General features: G+C 44.5%; 1 protein-coding gene across 2 annotated transcripts in view; it reads right to left on the reverse strand.

Moving 5' to 3' along the window:
- Positions 1–18,293: 18,293 nt before the first annotated feature.
- The window catches only part of TGFBI (transforming growth factor beta induced), a 112,648-nt gene continuing 110,100 nt past the window's right edge, over positions 18,294–20,841 (reverse strand). For both annotated transcript variants that reach the window (XM_053296755.1, XM_053296754.1), the window contains exon 17: positions 18,294–20,072. In XM_053296755.1, coding sequence (XP_053152730.1) covers positions 19,999–20,072 — 74 coding nt within the window. In that variant the 3' untranslated portion in view covers positions 18,294–19,998. The remainder of the gene's footprint in view (positions 20,073–20,841) is intronic.

Consider the following 20,841-nt stretch of genomic DNA (forward strand, 5'->3'; position numbering starts at 1 on the left):
TGCAGATCATCTGCATTCTCAGCTATCATAGTGGTGCCATCAGCGTAGTGCAGGTTATTGATGTTTCTTCCTCCAACTTTAAAACCATGCTCATCTTCCAATCTAGCTTCTCTCAGTATATGTTCAGCATATCAGTTGAATAAATAAGGAGAAAGTATACCGCCTTGTGTTACTCCTTTGCCGATTTGGAACCAGTCTGTTTCACCATGTTCTGTCTGGACTGTGGCTTCCTCTCCTGTGTATAGGTTTCTCACAAGAACAATGAGATGTTCCGGGACACCCATTTTCCTAAGATTTTCCCAAATTGATATGGTTGATGCAATCAAAGGCTTTTCTGTAGTCAATAAAGCACATATTGACTTCTTTCTGGTATTCTTTGGCTTTCTCAATTATCCAACATGCATCAGCAATGATGCCTCTTGTTCTTCGGCCTTTTCTGAAACCAGCTTGAACATCTAGCATTTCCCTTTCCACGTAGGGCTCTAATCTGCGTTGCATGATCCTGAGCATTATTTTGCTCAGGAGACAGATAAGTTGAAGCCAAATCTTAGATTACAGAGAGGGATTTCTCTGATGTTGATGGGAGGGATTTCTGGGTTTACATGAACATCTTACAGGAGAATATGCACATCTCTAGATTCCCATGGAGCCAACATTAGATTTATTGTATGAAGAGCCCAAATATACTACAAAGCACCATATGTCTCCAATGATTTCTCCTTTAAAGGAGAAATTTGAAGGAGACCAAACCCAAGTAGTTGCCACAGGAACCTCACTACCTAGAAAAGTGGGGTAGCACTGAAGGTATGGTGGAAGATCAGAATATTTTCTGAAAGGACTAACCTTTTCAGGCAGGGGCATAGGGAGCTTGCACGGGCCATGGGACAAGCTCGACCTGCCCTTTTGTTAATTTACATGAAAATTATTGTGCGTCTGCCACACACCCTATGTATGATGTCATATACAAGGGGCGTGGCCACTGGCAGCAAGATGGGAGAGATGCCTGTCTGCTTGCTCTACTTGGCACCTCATTGGGGACTGAACTCCAATGGTGAGCGAACGAGACGCCGAGTGTAGCATGCCCAAAGCAGGGAGGGATGAGTGCTGTTGGCCCCTGAAGGTGTGGGGGAAAGTGGAGGTACGCCTCTGGCAGCCCCTGGAAGTGCTCAGAGCTGCAGTGGTTGTGGGATGCTCGTCCTTCCCCACTCAGTGGTGACCACGCAGCTGTGTTCAGGGCACTCATAAGGTAAAGTCATTCAGTGAATCACTAAGGATTTTTCAGTCTGGGTTCTGCATAGGCAGCAGCAGCACCAGATACTTGAGCGGGGAAATTCCAGGACAGATTTGATGCGGGGCTAAATTGTAAGCTTCCAAACCAGGATATCACATTAGGCAAGCAAACAAAACAGCTCTGGAGCTAATCCATCATTAACCAGTTTCCCGAAAGAGAGTAATTGTGGCGGGGCCACAATAAGACGGAAACAAGGATAGGGCTGTCTCTTCTTTTAATTCTACAAAGAGGCATTATTTAATGTACTGAGTCTCTTATATTTAACAAAGAGCATTTGTCCCTACTCATTCCAGCAAAGCATCAGTCTGTCATGACCCTAAATCTGAAATCCCCCAGTTGGGGGCTAAGGCAGACAGTTCATGGGATGAAACCAGCTGGAAAGACCCTAAGACCCAGACCACATTGTCAGGACCCCCACAGCTGGAAACCTAGGGGAACCCAGGCCAGCACCTTCACTATGCCCTAAGGTTGCAGCCCTGTCTTCATTGACTTGGAGAGGACCTGCCAGCCCTAGTAAAGGTTGCCCAGCACCACTGGAACCAGCACTTGGGAAATTGAACAAGGCCCCTTTAAGCAACAGTATGCAAGCAATATGCCACTCCCACGCTAGCGCGGTTCTGGTGTGTGGGTGGGTTGTGCCCTCACCATGAGGGACAAACACGGGTGCTGCCATCTTGCCTGACTGAGCACGATCATGCTTGGCCAATTATAGAAGGGGGTGGGCCAGCTCCTGAAGATTGGTTTTGCCCCCAGTCAGGGCATTGCGCCACAGCGAGGAAGGAAACCACTGCAGAGCTCCTGTGTGCAATTTCTGCAACTGCTAGAACAACTAGAGCAAGTTGCTAGAGCAATATGTTTTTAGACCCAGCTCTTGTGGGTAAACAAACTTTTGACCCCCTTTCCTTCAGATCTGCCTGAGATCTGCATCCCTCTCAGATCTCTCCCTCAGTAGAGACTCTCAGCTGAGCCAAGCAGGATAACCTTCCAAGATCTGTTGCTGGCATCTTTGTTTGTTTTTAAACATGAAGGTGGTGTGTCCTATTTTATCATTCCTTTTTGCTGAGTAAACCTCTTTGAGAACTTTTTTTGTTGAAAGCCAGTATATAAATATGGAGGCTTTGGAGATACCCAAGGTACGGGTGACTTCTTCTTTTTGTGACTTCTGTGCATGCACGGAGGCCATTTGCATCACCACACAGATCGCCTGCAAAGAGAAGGTACTAAGTACCCTTTCTCTTGCCCCTTAATATAGGGAATGCCCCATTACTTGTAAAGGGGAATCCTCTCTTTTACAAGTATATCCCCTGAACCGGTTCAGACCAGTTCTTTTAGAACTGTGGCTGGTCTGGTTCAAATTTGGACTGGCACCCCACTTTGGGGGACTGGGCCAGTTCAAACTTGGACCAGTCAAATAGGACCACTTCAAACCAAACAGTGGTTTGAATTGAACCAGATCACAACCCAACTGCCTAGTCTCCACACTTTGAAGGGAGCGACTATTTTCATTGCTATTCAGAAGCGGACATTTTTGCAGTGACAGAGTGCTCCTAGTGCATGGGGAGAGCAATGAAAACAGTCGCACTCTTGTGCAACAGCACCAATGTTTCAGGAGCATGAGGACTAATGTGTGGGCTACCTCAGCATGCACACTGTTACTAGAAGCTTGCAGGAAGCATTATTCAGAATGTCAGCCACTGTCATTGGCTGAAGAAATATCCTTTTGTCCTAATCCCTGGAGTGAAATCAGTAACTAGGTTGGTGCAGTTCTATTTCTGAGCAATTTAATGTCAGTGTTGTGTCTTAGGTGTTATTTAAAGATGCCTTTCATGCCAAAAACCATAAACCAATTTCTAGAAGCTACCCTTATATTTTTTTTCCAGCTCTTCCTTAGTAGCAGCATACTTTGTTTTGGAAAATCCCTTGATCCAACTGGAAGCACATAATGTTTTGCAAGCAAGTAAGCATGTTCTGTACAATATATCTTTCAACAGCAATGGCATAAATAAATGCCTGCCTGCCTGCCTGCACAATGCAATGCTGAAAATGGTTCTTCAGGCATTTGTAATCTGTGGTAGCTCTCTAGGGAGTAGTTTGAGGGAGAAGTTTGTAGGGAATGGAGCAAAAGGGTCCCCCTCTAATGCCTTAACTTTCTTAGGGTGCCCTGAATCCAGCTCATCTTTTAGCTTTGTCTCAGGACCTCAGTGTGGGTTTGCAGCAGAATGCAAAGTAATCTAGTTCTGAATGCAGTAACCTAGTTCTGAAAGTGGTGCCCTGCAAACAAGGATCTGGCCTTAAGTGAATTTAATACATTGGTTATGCACCCTAAATGTTTTTCCTCTCTTAGCCCTAAAATATTTCACAAATAACTTTTATAAAACTTTCAAACCAGGACTGACTGACTGATTTACTTACTTACTTACTTACTGTAGTAAGTAAGTAACCAGGTATTATCCTATTTATCATGGTGAACAGGTACAAAAATAATGAACTTGTCTGTCATGTTCCCAACCCCAGCCCTGAATAGTAACTTGAACACTGTCCCAAAGGGTCACTAACACGAAGTTCACATGCATGCTCCTAGGGAAATGGTAGCCTCATCTGAGGTAGACTCAGCCCCCCTATGAGGAACAGAAGACCCTCTGTTGGACCCAGGCCCACAATTCAGCAGTGCAGACCACAAGGTGGCTCAAGACATCCAGAAATGCTGCTTACTAATCCACTTCAGACTTCCCCATCAATCCTTATTTGGAGCACAACAGAGCCCTTGAGAAACTACAGAAGTCCATAGGTGTGCAAGGCTCAAGTGTCGCGACTTTAAACCATTTTTTACTGGACCAGTTATGGACCAGTCATCATGGCCTGCTCCCAGACACAGAATCAGGGATTGTGCTCAGTTTGTCCTTGACTGTCCTCCTGCCCAGCCCCTTCCACCCGAAATGGGGAAAACTAAATGGGGAAAACTAAAGCAGATTACTGGCATAGAGGACAGGCAGAGTTTCTTAATCCCTTTTTGCTTGGATCTTTTTTCTACTGAAAATAACTCACCCCCAAGCTGCTTACTACATACCTGTTACTGCCCTTGCAATGAAAAAGATACCAGTTTCGCTGAGCTCAGTATTGTAAAAAGTTGCCTGCTACTCCTCGGAGCTGCCAATTGTTTGGCAGGTCCTATGTCTGACCTGAAAATAATTGGTACCCGTTGAAAGGGTCAAAAGGAAAGCTGCCCCCATACAAGTGGGTGGGAGAAGGAATTCAAGCCAAGTGCTTATCTAGACTGTGTTACTGCACTGCTCATATTGGAAACATCTCACAACTCATGGAATATAAATATCATTAAAATAAAGGCAAATCCAACACAATACTAACAGGCGCTCATTAGCGTAAGGAAATCTGAGGCAAAGCAACCAGTTCATCATCAGTTCACTCGATTGCTGCCAAGGGTATATAGCACCTAATATAAATGCTATGACTGACATTTCCACCCTATCCAACTACAATAAAGAGAATTACAGCTAAGCCAATAACTCTGATGTTGATTTTCCATATTTTTCCCTTTACTTCAAGTTCAGCTCACAGTGGGCTGTAAGTTGTGTGCATAATTCACCATACTAGTTTAAAGACCTGTGAATTTGCACATGTGGGAATGGAGTCTGGTGAGGTGTGAGTCTGGAAAAGTACATCCCTTGTCTGCTTACAAGGGTCTCAAGCTTCAGATGTTGGCCAATAACCATCATCCCTGGTTACCCACTATTGTGATGGGAATGATGGTAGTCGTAGTCCAGAGCTGCTCAATTTCAGCCCTCCAGCTGTTTTTGGACTATAGCTCCCGTAATCCCCAGCCACAGTGGCCAATAGTCAGGAATTATGGGAGTTGTAAGCCAACATCTGCAGAAGGGCCAAAGTTGAGCAGCTCTGGGTAGCCTAACAACTGCTGGAGAGCCACCATTTGGGACCCCTGAAAGCAACAGTTATAGAGGGGAGGCAAAGGGGTTAGGAGCTGTTTTTCACTTTCTCACACTCCTGCTCATCAGGCTGCCACAAGCAGAGTAAGGAGGGGGCCAGGTCTGCTTTTGCAGACCCAGATGTGTCCCCAGACTTGCTGTGGTAAATGACCACAATTTTGCCAGAGATGCAGGTAAGAGATATTTTGCTTCCCTTCAAACCCTGTAGCTGGATTTGCATGAAGTATGGGATACATCAGATTGCTGTGGTAAAGAATATGAATTAGTTCTGGATGGGATGTCCATTGTCACCAAAGGAAGCCTCACGTGGACTGATAGCAGCTTTAGGGGTACAATTATCATCAGCACCACAGTGTGAGGTAAAATGGTTAAATATCCCTTCCTGGTTGCTATGTAAGCTACACACACACACACATACACACACCCAAACTATGTGATTGACGTGACATCAACTGTGGCCGTAAGCACTTTGTTAAACAAACAGGAAGAATAAACACCATTGAGTCACTGTGGGGGCTAGAATAACTGCTGTGGAGTCCTTTTATAATGTATTGTTCCACTATCAAGATTACTAAAAGGTTTGCTATCTCACTTTCCTTTTCCTGCCACATCAGAAAATGAGCAGTGGAATGTTCATATCCATTTTCTAGCCAGGTTTTCAAAAATCAAAGATGGTTTCAGCAGTACCCAGAAATAGAGCCACTGAGAGAGAAGAGTGGTGTGCATCATCTGAATAATTCTCTGAGGCTATTCACACAATGGTAGAAAATCGAGCTAACCTCCGCTAGTCTTATTTTCTACCATCGTGAGAACCACTGGGCTCGGCTGTGAGCCCGGTAGTTCTTAAGCAGGTCACCCGCTTAAGTAGCCTGGTGCTTAAACAGGGTTTGCAGAGCGAGCACTCCGCAAACCTGGGTTTTGCAATCGTGAGTTGCTGCGGCGCGGCTCCGTGCCGCAGCTACTCACAAGAAGACCCCCTGACCGAGAGTCTGAAAAGCAGCCTCCCTACTTGGGGGTTTCTCTAGCGCATGCCCTGAGCGCTCACGCAGGGCATGCTGGACCTTATGGGGGTCGCGCAGCCCCCACTGGCTCCGCAACGGAGCCGGCAGTTGTGCGGGCGGCCGATCCGGCCGCCCAGGCCTACTGCCCTGCTTGTCTGCGGGGAGAGCGGGCTAAGCCCCTCATGGCTCTTCTTACGGATCATGAGAAGAGCTTCTGTGTGTGGCTGGAGTAGTGGTGGTGATAGATATTTATGTACTCTCATTCATTCACTTTTAGGGAGGTTTGGCCATGAAAAGTGTCCAACTTCCAACTTAAGTTGTTCTACTGCCACCCAGTTTTACATTTTGTAAATGCTAATGGTTGTGCCAATCAGGGGTGTAGCTAGGGGAGAGGGGGCTTGTGTTCACCCCTTCCTCCGGCGGCACCTTGAAGTGAGGGAGATAATGATGAAGATAGGGAGGAGTGGAGCTGGGGGGCCCTCAAGAGCTCTTTGGACCTATCCTCTCAATTATAGCTACACCCCTGGTGCCAATGTGGTGTAATGGTTAGTGTCAGACCAGAAAGTCCCAAGTTCAAATCCCCACTCAGCCATGGTGCTCATTGGGTAGGCCAGACAACCCCCGCCCCCACTCCAACCCCCTAAAAAGATGTAATTTAGGGAAAGCTTTACTACTACTACTACTACTACTACTACTTATATGCCACTTTAAAAAAAAAAGTTCCCAAAGCGGTTTACAAAGAAAGAAAGAAAGAAAGAAAGAAAGAAAGAAAGAAATGGCTCCCTATCTTCAAAGGGCCCACAATTGAAAAAGAAACCTAAGAGAGACACCAGCAACAGCCACTGGAGGGCTGCTCTGCTGGAGATGGTTAGGGACAGTTGCTATCCCCCTGCTCAATAAAGAGAATCATGACTTTTTAAAAAGTGCCTCTTTGTTCAGTTAGCAGGGGAATTCCTTTACCGTTTGATTCTGCTGACTATAGAAATGGAGCCTCAGTTAACTTAAACAAGTGGTTAGAAGACTGTAGCTGTGATGTTTACGTGAATATTCTGTCACAGGGAGCTGTGTATCTAAGCATGATAATTGCAAGAATGACCCCCTGTCAAGAAAATTTAGCATATGAATAATCCTTTTTCAGAAAACTTTTTCAGATTGCTCTTTCCTTTTCAGGTTGTTTTTTCATCACTCTCTTAGAAGCTTTACAAGCCACTTGATCACACAAATTGCTGGAAAATTGTACAAAACTTCTGCAGCCTAATGCCAGATATTTAGATGAATGTTCATAATCTGTCTTCTGGCCTAAGGGGCTAGAAGTAACTTCATAGCAATCCCCCACACCACCCTTTCTGAAATGTATAATACATATCATTTCCAGGCTGCCAAGTAAGACAACAAATGTGTCAATTCTATTATGGCTGAACACTGCAAGCACCCATTATTCACATGAGCTGACGAACTACAGAATCCCCCTTCTTCTAAGCCCTCTCCCACCATGACACGGTTGTTGACAAACCTAAAAGGGACAAACACCAATCATTCACACAGTGCTGTGAATGGTCATTTGTAACCATCAACTAGTAGTACAAAATATACAGAAAAATCATTTCTTTTAGCAATAGCTTGTGGGTGGCTTCACCTTTGTCTTTCATTTTGCCTGTTCAAAAAGTCTCAGGGACTGTGCTTTATCATGGCCTTCCTTCTTCTCTGCCGACCATTTTACCATGGGTGGCCTTTTAATACAAATGAATGCTCTCACTGTCGCAATTTCGCAACAAAGTGCTGAGAAAGTTCCTAATGAGATGCATGTACATATCAATAGTGCATCTGCTAGAGGTTGCTGCACCATTTTCTTAGGCCGACCACCCAAACATCAGCCCATGGGTCAAATAAACTCCAAGCCCTCTTTGTAAACTAGGAAAACAATGCTCCGTTTTTTCCACATGGCTGAGAAAATGCACACTTTACAACTGAAGCACTATGTATGGAATTTCTGTTGGAACAGACTACTGTGCTATCTTTCTTTGTATATTTAAATTCATTTGCAGAACAGCAGTGCACAGTTTAACAGAGGAAATAATCTGTAATAAGGAGTTCATTTAACTCTACTTTTTAAAGACAGTTGTTTCCAGCTGGTTTTCATAAGAGGACCTATTGTTGAAAATAGTATCTTCTAGTAATTTTCCATGTCTTTAATGCCACTCACAATATTCCGATAAGTCATGATGTTTTGGGAATCACGGGCACAAAATATAGGGTTGATGCAAATATTTCAAGTTAATACAGAATTAAATGCATCTTCCATATATGAAATATTGAGTGATTATTTTTTATTTTAAGTTCACATTTTCAAAACGGCAGTTATTAGGTATACAGTTATTAGGTATATGAAATGTGAGTCATTCCATGTCAACTTTTAAAATCTCAGATAACATGATGTTGCAAAGTGGCACCCCCAGGAAGGACAACTTCCAATATGACTCTAGCTTTTGATAGCATTCTGTTTGGGTGATGTAGGCAGTAGGACCTTGGGGAGCCAGCAGGAGACTGACTGACTGAGTCAATGTACACACCAGCCAGTGGAGATCATCTGGGAAAAACTAAGCTGTTGAAAGAGAGCACTACAAGCTCACTCCCATGAACAATGGGCCATGCCTGTCTATGACAATACATGTCAGGAATGGTGGTTATATACTGAGGACTGGTGGCTGCCATAGAACTGCTCTTATTTCTGTAGCTGTAAAGGCTGGTGTTACTGTGGTCAATGATGCAGCATTATGTCTGCAAACAGCAGCAATAACTTCACACCTGTGACCTCCAGAGTTTCCCCCAGTGTCACTCCAATTGCTAGATGGGTAGACTAGATCTTAGCTGAGATCCAAGCTCATCCTGAGAGTCATAATGGAAAGAAATAGAACTGAAAGAGTGACCCACTGTTTGGCATTGGGTAATACTGAACCAGTGCTAAAGAAGGATCAGGAGAAGTACTGAATCACACCGTACTGAACCAGTACTAAGGAAGGATCAGTACTTCCTCTGCACAGGCTTTGGGGGTTCACTAGGCAATTTTGGAAGAGACTGAAGATCACAGCTAGGGAAGCCATCTTAGTAAAGTAAGTAATCCAAGTAAGATGCCTGAGGCATCTGTTTTCGTTCCTCAGGGCATAAAACAGTCACACAATCTGCTTCCCAGATATGAAACAGAAGGTCAGTTTGGACAATACTTGCCAAGCTGCCCCAGCCATACTTGATAAGGATGTATGCATGCCGTGACCACACACAGCCTACTATGCCTCCCACCTCAGCATGCCTTTCCCCAATCATGTGGTGGTGGGTTATCCAAGCCACTTCTCTACATACACTACAAATAGTAGCTTAACCTTGGAGAAGCCTCTGCCAATTCTGTGTAGACAATACTGAACTAAGAACCTAAGAACATAAGACCAGCCTTGCTGGATCAGGCCCAGGGCCCATCTAGTCCAGCATCCTGTTTCGCACAGTGGCCCCCTAGATGCCGCTGGAAGCCACAGGCAGGAGTTGAGGGCATGCCCTCTCTCCTGCTGTTACTCCCCTGCAACTGGTACTCAGAGGCATCCTGCCTTTAAGGCTGGAGGTGGCCTGTAGCCCTCCAGCTAGTAGCCGTTGATAGACCTCTCCTCCATGAAGTGATCCAAACCCCTCTTAAAGCCATCCAGGTCGTTGGCTGTCACCACATCTTGTGGCAGAGAATTCCACAAGTTGATTAGGTGTTGTGTGAAAAAGTACCTCTGTTTGCTGGTCGTAAATTTCCAGGCAATCAATTTAATGGGATGACCCCTGGTTCTAGTGTTATGGGAGAGAGAAAAGAATTTTTCCCTATCCACTTTCTCCACACCATGCTTGATTTTATAGACCTCTATCATGTCTCCCCACAGTCGTCTTTTTTCTAAACTAAATAGCCCCTAAACAGGTGTTGTAGCCTTGCCTCATAAGAAAGGGGCTCTAGGCCCCTGATCATCTTGATTGCCCTCTTCTGCATTAGACTCAGTATATGGCAGCTTCCTATGTTCCTATGTAGTTTGTGTGCATGTGTGTGTGTGTAGAGAAGTGGTTCAGACAAACCACACTAATAGGGACATGTGGCTCGGCATGCTGGGAATGGGGAAGGACATGTTCAGTCATGGCATACACACATCTTTATCGAGGGTGGTTGGGCCAGTTGGAGAAGTATCATCTGAACTGGTCCAGTGCGACCTGGGGTATCTGGGAAACTCCTGTTCAAACACCAACCCAATGAGAAACATGCTAATTCAGACACTTAGGTGATCAGGCTGGAAAAGGGTCACCAAATACAGAGCAGAAATTTCAGGGTAGGAAAGAAAGCCACTCATGTGTTTTGCAGTAGACCAGACTGTCATCAGACTCATCTAGAGAAGGAAGCTTATTTTCAGGACCAGGTCAGGGTTGTGGGTGGGTGGCCATAGTCATATCATGACCTGAAGGATGTGTTCTCCATAGTTAGGTCTCCAAGAACAGTGCCTCGAACTGGGATGAAGCAAGCAAACAGTTGAAGTAAGAGCAAATGAATACAATCCTAGCTCACAAACTTCAGTTCAGTATTCACAAGCCCTTATTCTCTGTACATAGTGCCAAACTGGATATGTGTACAGTGACTTATATTAATTTTTTTAAAAAAATACCTGTAGCCCCTTCAGAGGGCTTCCTGAAGCCTGTGGGAGGAGTGTCTGCAAAGGTCCCCTCTCTACTCACCTCTAGGGCCTCGCAGGGACCATTTGAGCATGCATGGTGGCCATTTCATTCATATATATCTATATCTATATCTATATCTATATCTATATCTATATCTATATCTATATCTATATCTATATCTATATCGATATAGATATAGATATAGATATAGATATAGATATAGATAATGGCCGCTGAAAACAAAATGGCCACTATGCATGTTCAAATGGCCTCTGCGAGGCCTGGTATGGCCTAGGGCCTCACAGAGGCCATTTGAGCATGCACGGTGGTCATTTTGTTTTTGGCAGCCTCTTAATTTTTTTTAATTTTAAGAAATGGCGCCCCCTTCAATTGGTGCCCAGGGCACATGCCCTTCCTGCCCTACCCTAGGTACGACCCTGGTTCCAACTGCCAAAGATGTATTTATCTGTTCAGACTCTTTTCATACATGATGACTTTTCATACCTTTGAGCCTTTGTCATCTATTTATGTGAACATCTGATCATTTGTTAATATGGAAGAGGGGCATTTGCCATGCAAAAGAGTGTTCTGGCTAATATAGGTTTTACTTTTGGATTATGAGGCAATTGAAACAATAAATATTTTAAGGCTCAAGTTTGAAAATGCCTCCAGAGTGGTCCTGAGGAAGTGTAGGTTGGAGCCAGGCACTTCCCATTCAAGTCTCAGAAATATATGAAGGTAAATCTGGCCTCTTTTCAGGTTGTTATATTTTTTTAAAACACCCTGACAAAAAATTCTGAGCTTCATATCGGACAGTGTTCTGAAGCCCAGTTTAGCAGTGCTTGAAATTTATTGATCTTCTGGAGAGCATTACATGCTCTCCTGAAGAGCAATGAGGTTTTTCAGCAAAGGTTTTTCAGCAAACATTTCTGATGAACTGTAGTCAGAGGTGGCTTGGCCAAGAGCAAAGTATTCCACAGGCATGGAGTCTGGGTATGCTGAATTTGGCAGGAACTGATGCTCAGTAAATACCTCTCAAGGAGGACAGAATAGCAGGAGTTGTTTTCATCTGAGCAAATTACATTTTTACATTTCCCCTGTTGGTCATTTTTTCAAGCAAATGGAAGTTCCTCTCTGTGACTGTATGAAGGTCATAAATGGGGGGCATTAGAGAGCTCATTGCATAAAGAAAGGTGAATGTTGAGTTGTACCCTTTTCTGCAGTGGAATTCAGTGTGGTGTAATAATGATAACATTTTTGGTACAGAAGCAAAGTGCACTGAAGTTTCATGTGCAATAGCATGATGCTGCTTCAGTGCACATTTGATTGTCACTTTAGTCACTATCTTGAGCTTAGCCATCCAAAGACTTCAGATAATGGCTACAGATTATCATTTACCACATTTCTGCACTTGATGCATGGTAATGGTCTTCTTACCACTTGGAAGGCTGATTTAAGGGTTGAACACAGATGAACATTTTACATAATGACTTACCACTGTGTGGATGAGTCACTTCATATGTTGGATGTCTGTGTTATGCAGCTAAGTTGTGAGAAGAATCTAACTATACTTCTTCACTTGCTTGGAAATCTAGTGAAGTTCTGTTCACCACTTGAGAAGACAATATAGGGGCTGACATACTGTGCAGTTCCATCACTCTCATAATGGAACACACACACAGTCGTATAAGTGCGTTCTTGTGCAAATGCAGTTGCGCTATTGACAGCCATTGGCAATAATGACTAGGGATGTATACGGAACCGGTTCAGAGGCCCTTTATGAGCATAGAGTATGGGATGCATCAGATTGCTGTGGAAACTCTTTTAATTAGTGGTTGCATGAAGGGTACTCCATGCTAAGTGTTTCAGCATTCCCCTCCCTTCCATAGTGGAAGGGAGGGGAATGCTGAAACACTTATTGCATCCACTAAGGCAATAACATCATGTCTGAGGTGGTACTCCACATGATCACCTGATCTACATAATGCTCTGCATTTAAAAAAAGTGAGCAAATGTACCAGTCAGGCATCTGTGACACTGGACATCGACAGAGAATGTCACTAGCATATATGACATTATTTGTGTGGTAGATGGGAAATGGTGCAAAGACTGTTGCTTCCAGGTGTGTGTCAATGATATGTGTCAATGGGTGGGATTTATTATTTCCCATACAAGTGTCATCTGGCCAGAAGAGAGGATCAGCTCCCACACTGCTGCAATTATGTGTGAATGGGATCCCAGTAACATCCTGCCAAGCGGTAAGGAGAATTTCACCACCCATCAAGGGTATGATGATACCTTATTCATAGGTGATACATATGTTACAGAATAGTTATCTGTATCCATCCAGAGAGGATTCAGCATTTTTTCCCATGCTTTTGACATGAACACCATCACTGATAACCAATTCTATAACAAAAAAATTAAGAATTCTAATCATAAATTGAGTAATTCATGAGCCATCATAAGAAAGGAACCAATAAGCACAGGTACAAAATGGGAGCCAAAATTTTTGCCAGCAGTCTTGCAACAAAGGGTATAGGAGGGTTGTCCAATGAATAGGTCAGAAGTGTGATGCTTCTGCAGAACTGCTTGGCTCCATTATGGCATTGAATTTGTTACTATAGGCATTGAGCCACTGTTGTAAGAGTTCTGCTCAGAATGCACCGGATTATTTCATTCAAAGGAATGCAGTATAGCTCACTTCAGTATTCATGACTTCCTTGGGCCAAAGCACGAAATGATATTCAACCACAATTGCTGCTTCCACACTAGAGCTCTTTCGTACTGTCAAGGCATTGCTTTTCCTGAATTAGTTGCAATGGAATTAAATTAGAGGTCCCACATGGTAGTTAATGCTGCTGTATTAACTAGCAATGTCCTTTCTCATGGCCAAGATCTTTTTATAATGTCTACTCACAAGTTAAGTTCCATTCAGCAAAGGTCCCTGGCAACTTCAAATAAAAGTTTATTGCTTCAGTCTGCTTTATTGCTTCCGCTGATCCTGCCTGGGGGATTAGCCGCAACTAATTGCCCCTTGAATAACCCCTCTGTGAATTGCCCCATGTCAGTTTCTGGTCCTGCAGGTGGGTGAGTCTTTAATTACTGGTTTCCTCTCCGCATTTTTCTTTTTTCTATTGGTAGTGAAATAATTGATGGTATTTTCTTCTAGACTGGTAGCAAAAAAAAAATTTAAGCCTGGTTTTGAAATACATGAGTACTGGTTCCTTAAAAATCAAAGTTCCTCTTTCATTTCTCTATTTGGCTCTTGAACAGCTGTGAACATAATTTTTCTGCATTATAATGGAGGTTTTTGTTTGTGAAATCTGGATGCACCCTGTGTCCATTCACCCCTAATACAGAGCACAGCACAGAACAGACTTTTGTAATTCTAATTTGGGGGAGTGCCCTAATCCATAAAAGAATGTCATTTTGGCAGTCTTCTGTTCTTAATGTATATTTTCCCTATGAGGATTTGGTTTGTTTTCTCCTCAGAAGCATTCAGTTCCTACACTGACCAACAGAAGCATTTTCTTCCATTGTTTATAAGAGTTCCTCTACAGCTTAATAGCCCCACACCTCATTTCTCACTTTGTTTTATGGCCCATGTTTATCTCTGGAAGAAAACCCAAGCATAGCAAGACTTGGGTCTAAAGTTCACAAGCTTTTTCCAGAAGGAAATTATGCATCACAATTACTCACTCCTTTTTCATGAATTTTTGCTAAATAGGCACAGTCAAATGGTGGAGTTTTTCTTGATCTATGACAGTTGACATACCTGAATGCTCTCCTTGGGGGAAAGAGCGACATTAAAAACTCTCAGGTCAGGTTCAGCCTAGACTTCTCTCTGACATGATTCTCTGAACTACAGAAAGGTGTTTTGGTTTTTCTTCATGGAGGAGACTTTAAACATGCAAGCCTCTACCTGAAAACCTCTATTTTTGGATGTGTCTATGTAGTGGCTTGGGGTGGAATCACAGTTTGTTTGTCTGCTCCTTACTTGCTGTCCTGAATATAAACTGAGAGATTGTCCCTCTCACTGCTTAAGAGCCTGCCTCCCCACACAATCTCTCCCTCCCCAGTTCACTCCGCTGTTTGCCATGGAACACAAGCGGCACCACAGCGAGCCAGAGGAAGATGTCCTCCGGCATCCTTTAACACACACGGTAGGGATGCACACAAAACTGAGATTTGTAAACTGATTCAAAGCACAGATTGGCACCTTTACCTGCTTCTCAACTACTCCACAAAGCTTCCTGCTGCTGCTATGCACCCCCAGCACCCCTCATGTGGTAGCAGCACAGCAGTAGTATGCACATGACCATGCCATGTGTGTGCCGCTGCATGAGGCGTGCTAGGGTGTGCCGCCACAGCAGGAAGTTGCGTGGAGTGGTGGAAGAGCAGATATGGACCTGCTCCATCCGCTTTTAAACGTGCCCAATCTGTGCTTCGAACCAGTGCACGGATCTCAATTCGTGGGCTTCCCTAGTCTGGGTTAGGCTGCTCGTGAAAATAGCCTCATGCCATGCAATATTACACACATGGTGAAATGTAACATTTGCGCTGCTACACTTGTGCAATAGCATTTTTGCACAACTGCAGAAATATTACGTACTACCACATGTGTAACACACTACAGCATATCAGCCATTGTTCTTTGACAGCCATTATTTGACTGAACACAGTAGTATTTTGCCAAATTAATTAGTTTATTAGTTCCTCCACTCTTTTTTAATTTACCCTTCCCTCTCCCATATCAATTATTTCAAGATAGTTATCTTCACAAACTAAGAACCATGTAAGCTCAAGGCAGCATATACAGGCCCTTTCTTTTTATCCTCACAACATTCCTTCAAGGTAGGCTGGTATGAAAGACAGTGACAGATCTTTGGCCATCAAGTGAGCAGCAGGACTGAGCAAGAATTTGAAGCAGGTTCCCCTGTGCAACACTGTAACCCCTAAACCATTTTTGGCTTTCATGCCATTTGTTCCAGCTCATCACACCCTGCACTGCATGCCTTTACCATGCAAGATGAGAAACATCAGTTGCAAAGAGCAGAGCTTTTATTACAACAGCACCAAAGCTACAGAAATTTTTTTTGGGGGGGGGACGACACATTGTTTTCCTCTCAAATACATTTTAATGTTTGTTTACAAAACAAAGCCAGCTCAGGTGCAAGAAAAGTAGCATACCTGACAAAGCCCATGGAGAGGCTCTTCCCACAGAGCTGCTGGCTGCGAGCGCCTGAGGCAAGAGCTTGCGTGCAGCAAAGCTCCGCAACCCGTCCTTCCCATTCCCTTCTCAGAGCTGCTCATCCACATCCGTGAGAGGGGGAGAATGGCGACCACCGCCGCTGCCCGCCCTCCCAACTGCCGAGTCCTCCTCATCCCCGGCCCGAGTCAGTCGGGCGATGAAGTGTTTAATTTGATAGGAGAGAGGAGCTCGCAAACAGAGCTCCTCTCTGTGCAAAGCCTCTGTCCGAACTGGCGCTTTGGACGCAAAAGGCGTCCTTTGCGTCCAAAGCGCCAGTTTGGACAGAGGCTTTGCACAGAGAGGAGCTCTGTTTGCGAGCTCCTCTCTCCTATCAAATTAAACACTTTCATCGCCCGACTGACTCGGGCCGGGGATGAGGAGAACTCGGCAGTTGGGAGGGTGGTCGGTGGCAGCGGCCGCAGCAGCAATTTCAGCATAAGGAGAACTCAGCAGTTGGGAGGGAGGGAGGGCGGACGGGCGAGCGATCGGCGGGCGCGGCAGCAATTTCGCCTGTGGGGCCGGGAGAGGAGGACTCGGGCAGCTGGGAGGGCGGGCGGGTTAAGGGCAATTTTGGCCAACATAGTATTTGAACATTGGTGACGGCGGTCCTGTCTCCCTTGGGCTGTTCTGGGCCTGTGCTTCGCGCAGGCCCAGAACAGCCCAGGGAGACAGGGACACAGACGCCAACGTTCCAAAGCCACGGACACTCACTTAGGGTTTTATTATATAGGATGTATTTATCTATCACATTTTTAAAAATTTACTAGCCGACCCCGCACAGAGCATCTATGCGGCGCTTTGGGGTTGGCTGTTTCACCATCCCTCTTCCTCCTGCCCGGTCTCTCCTCTCTTCAGAGGCGTAACTATAGGGGGGGGCAGGGGGGGCATGTGCCCCGGGCGCCATCTTTTCTGATCATGTGGGGGGCGCCGCCATGACAATTTTTTTTTTGTTAATACAAATGTTTCCTGCTCAGTGCAGCAGCGCTGCAGCAGTCAAGGGAGCGCGTCGGCGCCCCCTCCCCCACGAGCGGTCCCTTCCACGCCGCCCGCGCCCCCCCCCCCATTGCTTTGCTGGCACCTGGCGGCCAGTCAGTGGCCTGGCGCGGCAGCGGCGGCGGGCGCTTGTGAGGAAAAACCTAAGTATAATGTAGTATGTTGGGGGGGTGGGGGGGCACCATTTCATTGCCCCGGGCGCCGTTTTCCCTAGTTACGCCTCTGCCTCTCTTCCTCTTCCCTCCGGCCCTGTGCTCTCCAGCCCTCCCCCCTCCCGTTCCTCCCCCACACACACAGAGCCACGGAGGGCGGCCAAGAAGGGCCCCACTGCCACCGTTTTTTCTCCCTCCCGGCCGCCTGCCGTGGCTTTTCTCTCCCACCACCTCCACTGCCGCTTTTCTCCCCCCCTCCGCCCGCCACTGCCTTTCTCTCCCCCCAGCCTGCTGCCGCTTTTCTCTCCCCGCCACTGCTTTTCTCTCCCCCTTTACTCTGCCGGCTGGCTAACGCCGGCACTTTCTTCCCCCTCTTCTCCTCACTCTGCCGGAACTCTCGCAGCATGTCGCGAGAGTTCTGCCACCAAATCCTGGACATGCACTGTCTAAGAGAATTAATTATATAGCTATATCACATATTTATTTATTTATTACATTTTTATACCACCCCATCCCAAGACTCTGGATGGTGCACAATAACAAAACAAAAAGCCCCAAACAAATTTAAAAGCAGTTAAAAACCATTAAAGCAATTGAAAACATTTAAACATTTAACGTTTAAAACATTTAGTTTGGTTTGGTGCGGGAAGTTCATGACAGTTTACACAAGCGTCCTGAATTTATTATGAGGGTAAGGAAGCCACAGCAGTGCAGCTCTTTCCCTTGCTGCTGGGGCAATGTAAGAAACCCTGACCATGGGCGGGGGAGGGGAGATGCCCCCACTGTGGTTTAAAAAACTGTCTTAATACTGACAGAGAGAAAAGCTGCAGTATCGATTCTCATGTTACCCTTGCAGAATGAAATGGCACTGCAGCATTTCCCACACGGCCCGGTAAAGTAATTATTTGTAATATTTACAATGTGCATTTTTTCTGTTTTAAAAGAAAACGCAAGTTTCATTACAAATGAATTGTTTATTCAAAGGTTTTGATGAGGAAGAGCTCTATGACCACATTACAGAGAGGGTGTATTTCCAGACTCATGAAGAACAAAAGATATTAAAGTTAGAACCATATGTGTAAACAAAAAAGGTAATTGACAGAACTGATCAAACCATAGCTTATAGCACGCAACTTTCCTAATACCAAGAAGGAGACTAAAAAACCCCCCATTAAAACAAAAAATTGCATGGAAGATTTTCAAAGCACAGGAGGGAAGAAAATAAAAACCACATGTTCTTGTTGAACTACACAAATTGTATTGTAGAGAGAGAGAGAGAGTGCCTAGCAAGGTCTTAGTCCACAATTTAGAGAACTCCTTTCAGCATATGCCATGGCTAATAGAGGCTTTTATCTTGCCCACGCCCTCCCGCCGCCCCCACATACACCTTAACAGAAGTCTCCCATACTGCATTGGAAAAGACATTTGAAAGTCTGCTGAATTTCAAAAAGGCTTCATCATGTGTCAGGAGCTGTTAGGTGGAATATGAAACTTCACTGCTCTTTGGCTTGTGACCTAAGTAGCCGCTCTGTAACTGAAGGCAAGATTTGTACTTTGGTAACCTAGTTCCCTTAGAATGTGTATATACAAAATTATTTCCAGATCATCAAGGCTATGTGTTTGGGAAAAGGTACTACGAGATTTTAGATCATTGCTATGAAACTGGATGCCTGATCTTCATTTTCAAAATAGAGCTAGAGGTGAAAGTTTTAGCTAATCTCACTTAACTGGAAGCAAGTCAAAAGCAGATGATCCCAGCTGCTGGTTTGCAATATGAACACCAGAAGGCCTGAAAGAGCTGGATGTTTTCTAGTAAGGATTATTTACTCTGGTAAAAAAGCATCAAAGTCTAGAGAGTTTGGGGTTCCTCCTGACCCATAAGACAACTTGGTACAAACTGACAACTCTGTCCCTATACATATGGAATATATATATATTCCTTTTGAAATGGGAGTATGCCTTTATACATATGGAAATGCATACTAAATGGTTCTGTACTCTTATAAAACGTATATTTCACAGAAATGGAAGCCAACTGGAGACTCTCAACCACTCAGAACAGAGTGTTCAATCATTTCTGTTTTCAGGGCCAGGGTCTGACAGGAATCTTGGAAAAAATCTTAGCTTAGAAGAGCAACTCAATTGGAGAAAGTCTGTAGCTCAGTAGTATGTGAATAAGGCCTCTGGTTCAATCCCCAGCATCACCAGGTAAAAAGATCTCAAGAGAGACGAGAAAGACTTCTGCTTGAGAATTTGAAGAGCTCCTGCCAGATAGAGTAGACAATAATTGGCTCAATGGACCAGTGGTCAGACTCAGTATACACTCGCTTCATATGTTCAAATTTCTTGAAAGCACATTCAAAACCTTACTAAAACATTTTCTTGCTAACCTGATGTAGAGTGCCTTCGCTCTTGCACATCTGAAGACTGGGCCTAAATAATTTTGGAGAAGACATTTCCATACCTGAGGCACTCCAAATTCTCAACTACAGATGGGAACAAAATTAGCCTTATCAAACAATGGTTTAAATATGTATGGCTTTTATTTTCTCTCCTTCATTTCAGTTGGAAAAACATAATCTTTGTGTAGTACTTGGCTGTTTGTTTCAAAATGGAGTCCTTCTCTTCAGGAATCGAATGGTAAAAGCTAGCTGAATCTTTATTTGTGCTTTACAGTCGAATGGCTGTCACCTTGGTGTCTCATCCTTGCTAACAATTTGGAATACACAGGAGCTGGAAAAGGAAAGGAATAACCACAATGAAAAATACAACTGTTTAAGCATCTCCATCTGCTATTGCTCAGACTGAGTTCAATTTGAATTAAAATCAGTTGGCAGCATCTACAAGAGCATTATGCACAGTGTAAGGGTGTAGTTGAATGACATTGCACAAGGAAAATAACCAGGGGCGTAACGAGGCTGGAGTGGGCCCAGAGACAAAATTTTAAAATGGGCCCCTCGCTGATACACACACACACTCACTTCACATGTGACTTGCCTCTGGGGGGCCCCTCGAGGCGTGGGGGCCCCCAGGCAGCCGCCTCCCCTTGCCTAATGGTAGTTACGCCCCTGAAAATAACACCGTTCCAGACTAGTTCTTCTGCTAGCCACTGCTTGTGCAAGATGGAACCTCTTGCAGAACATGTCACACAATATTCATTAGTTTGAATGTTGTGTTCAGACATAAGATTCAGTTTTCAATATATCCACATTGCACTAGCTGTTTACAATAGCGTTCTGTGAAAATCTGGTATGAGCAGGCCCTCTTCTGTTAGCAGTTGTGTTATATTATGGAGCAGCACAAACCTGTAAGAGTTGCCTGTTTTCTGGCCTACATATGCACAACACTAGTCTGGATGTAATCCATTAATCACTAATGCATTCTACTACTTCTGCTCCAACCTGCTCCTCTGTAAAACCGATCCAAATTATATGAAAAAGTAGATTACTTGAAACAGGATTGCAAATATGCCCACAGTGTGTTTGTTTTAAACACAGGCTGC

The sequence above is a fragment of the Hemicordylus capensis genome, chromosome 2 (assembly GCF_027244095.1).
Source record: "Hemicordylus capensis ecotype Gifberg chromosome 2, rHemCap1.1.pri, whole genome shotgun sequence".
Taxonomy (NCBI): Eukaryota; Metazoa; Chordata; class Lepidosauria; order Squamata; family Cordylidae; genus Hemicordylus; species Hemicordylus capensis.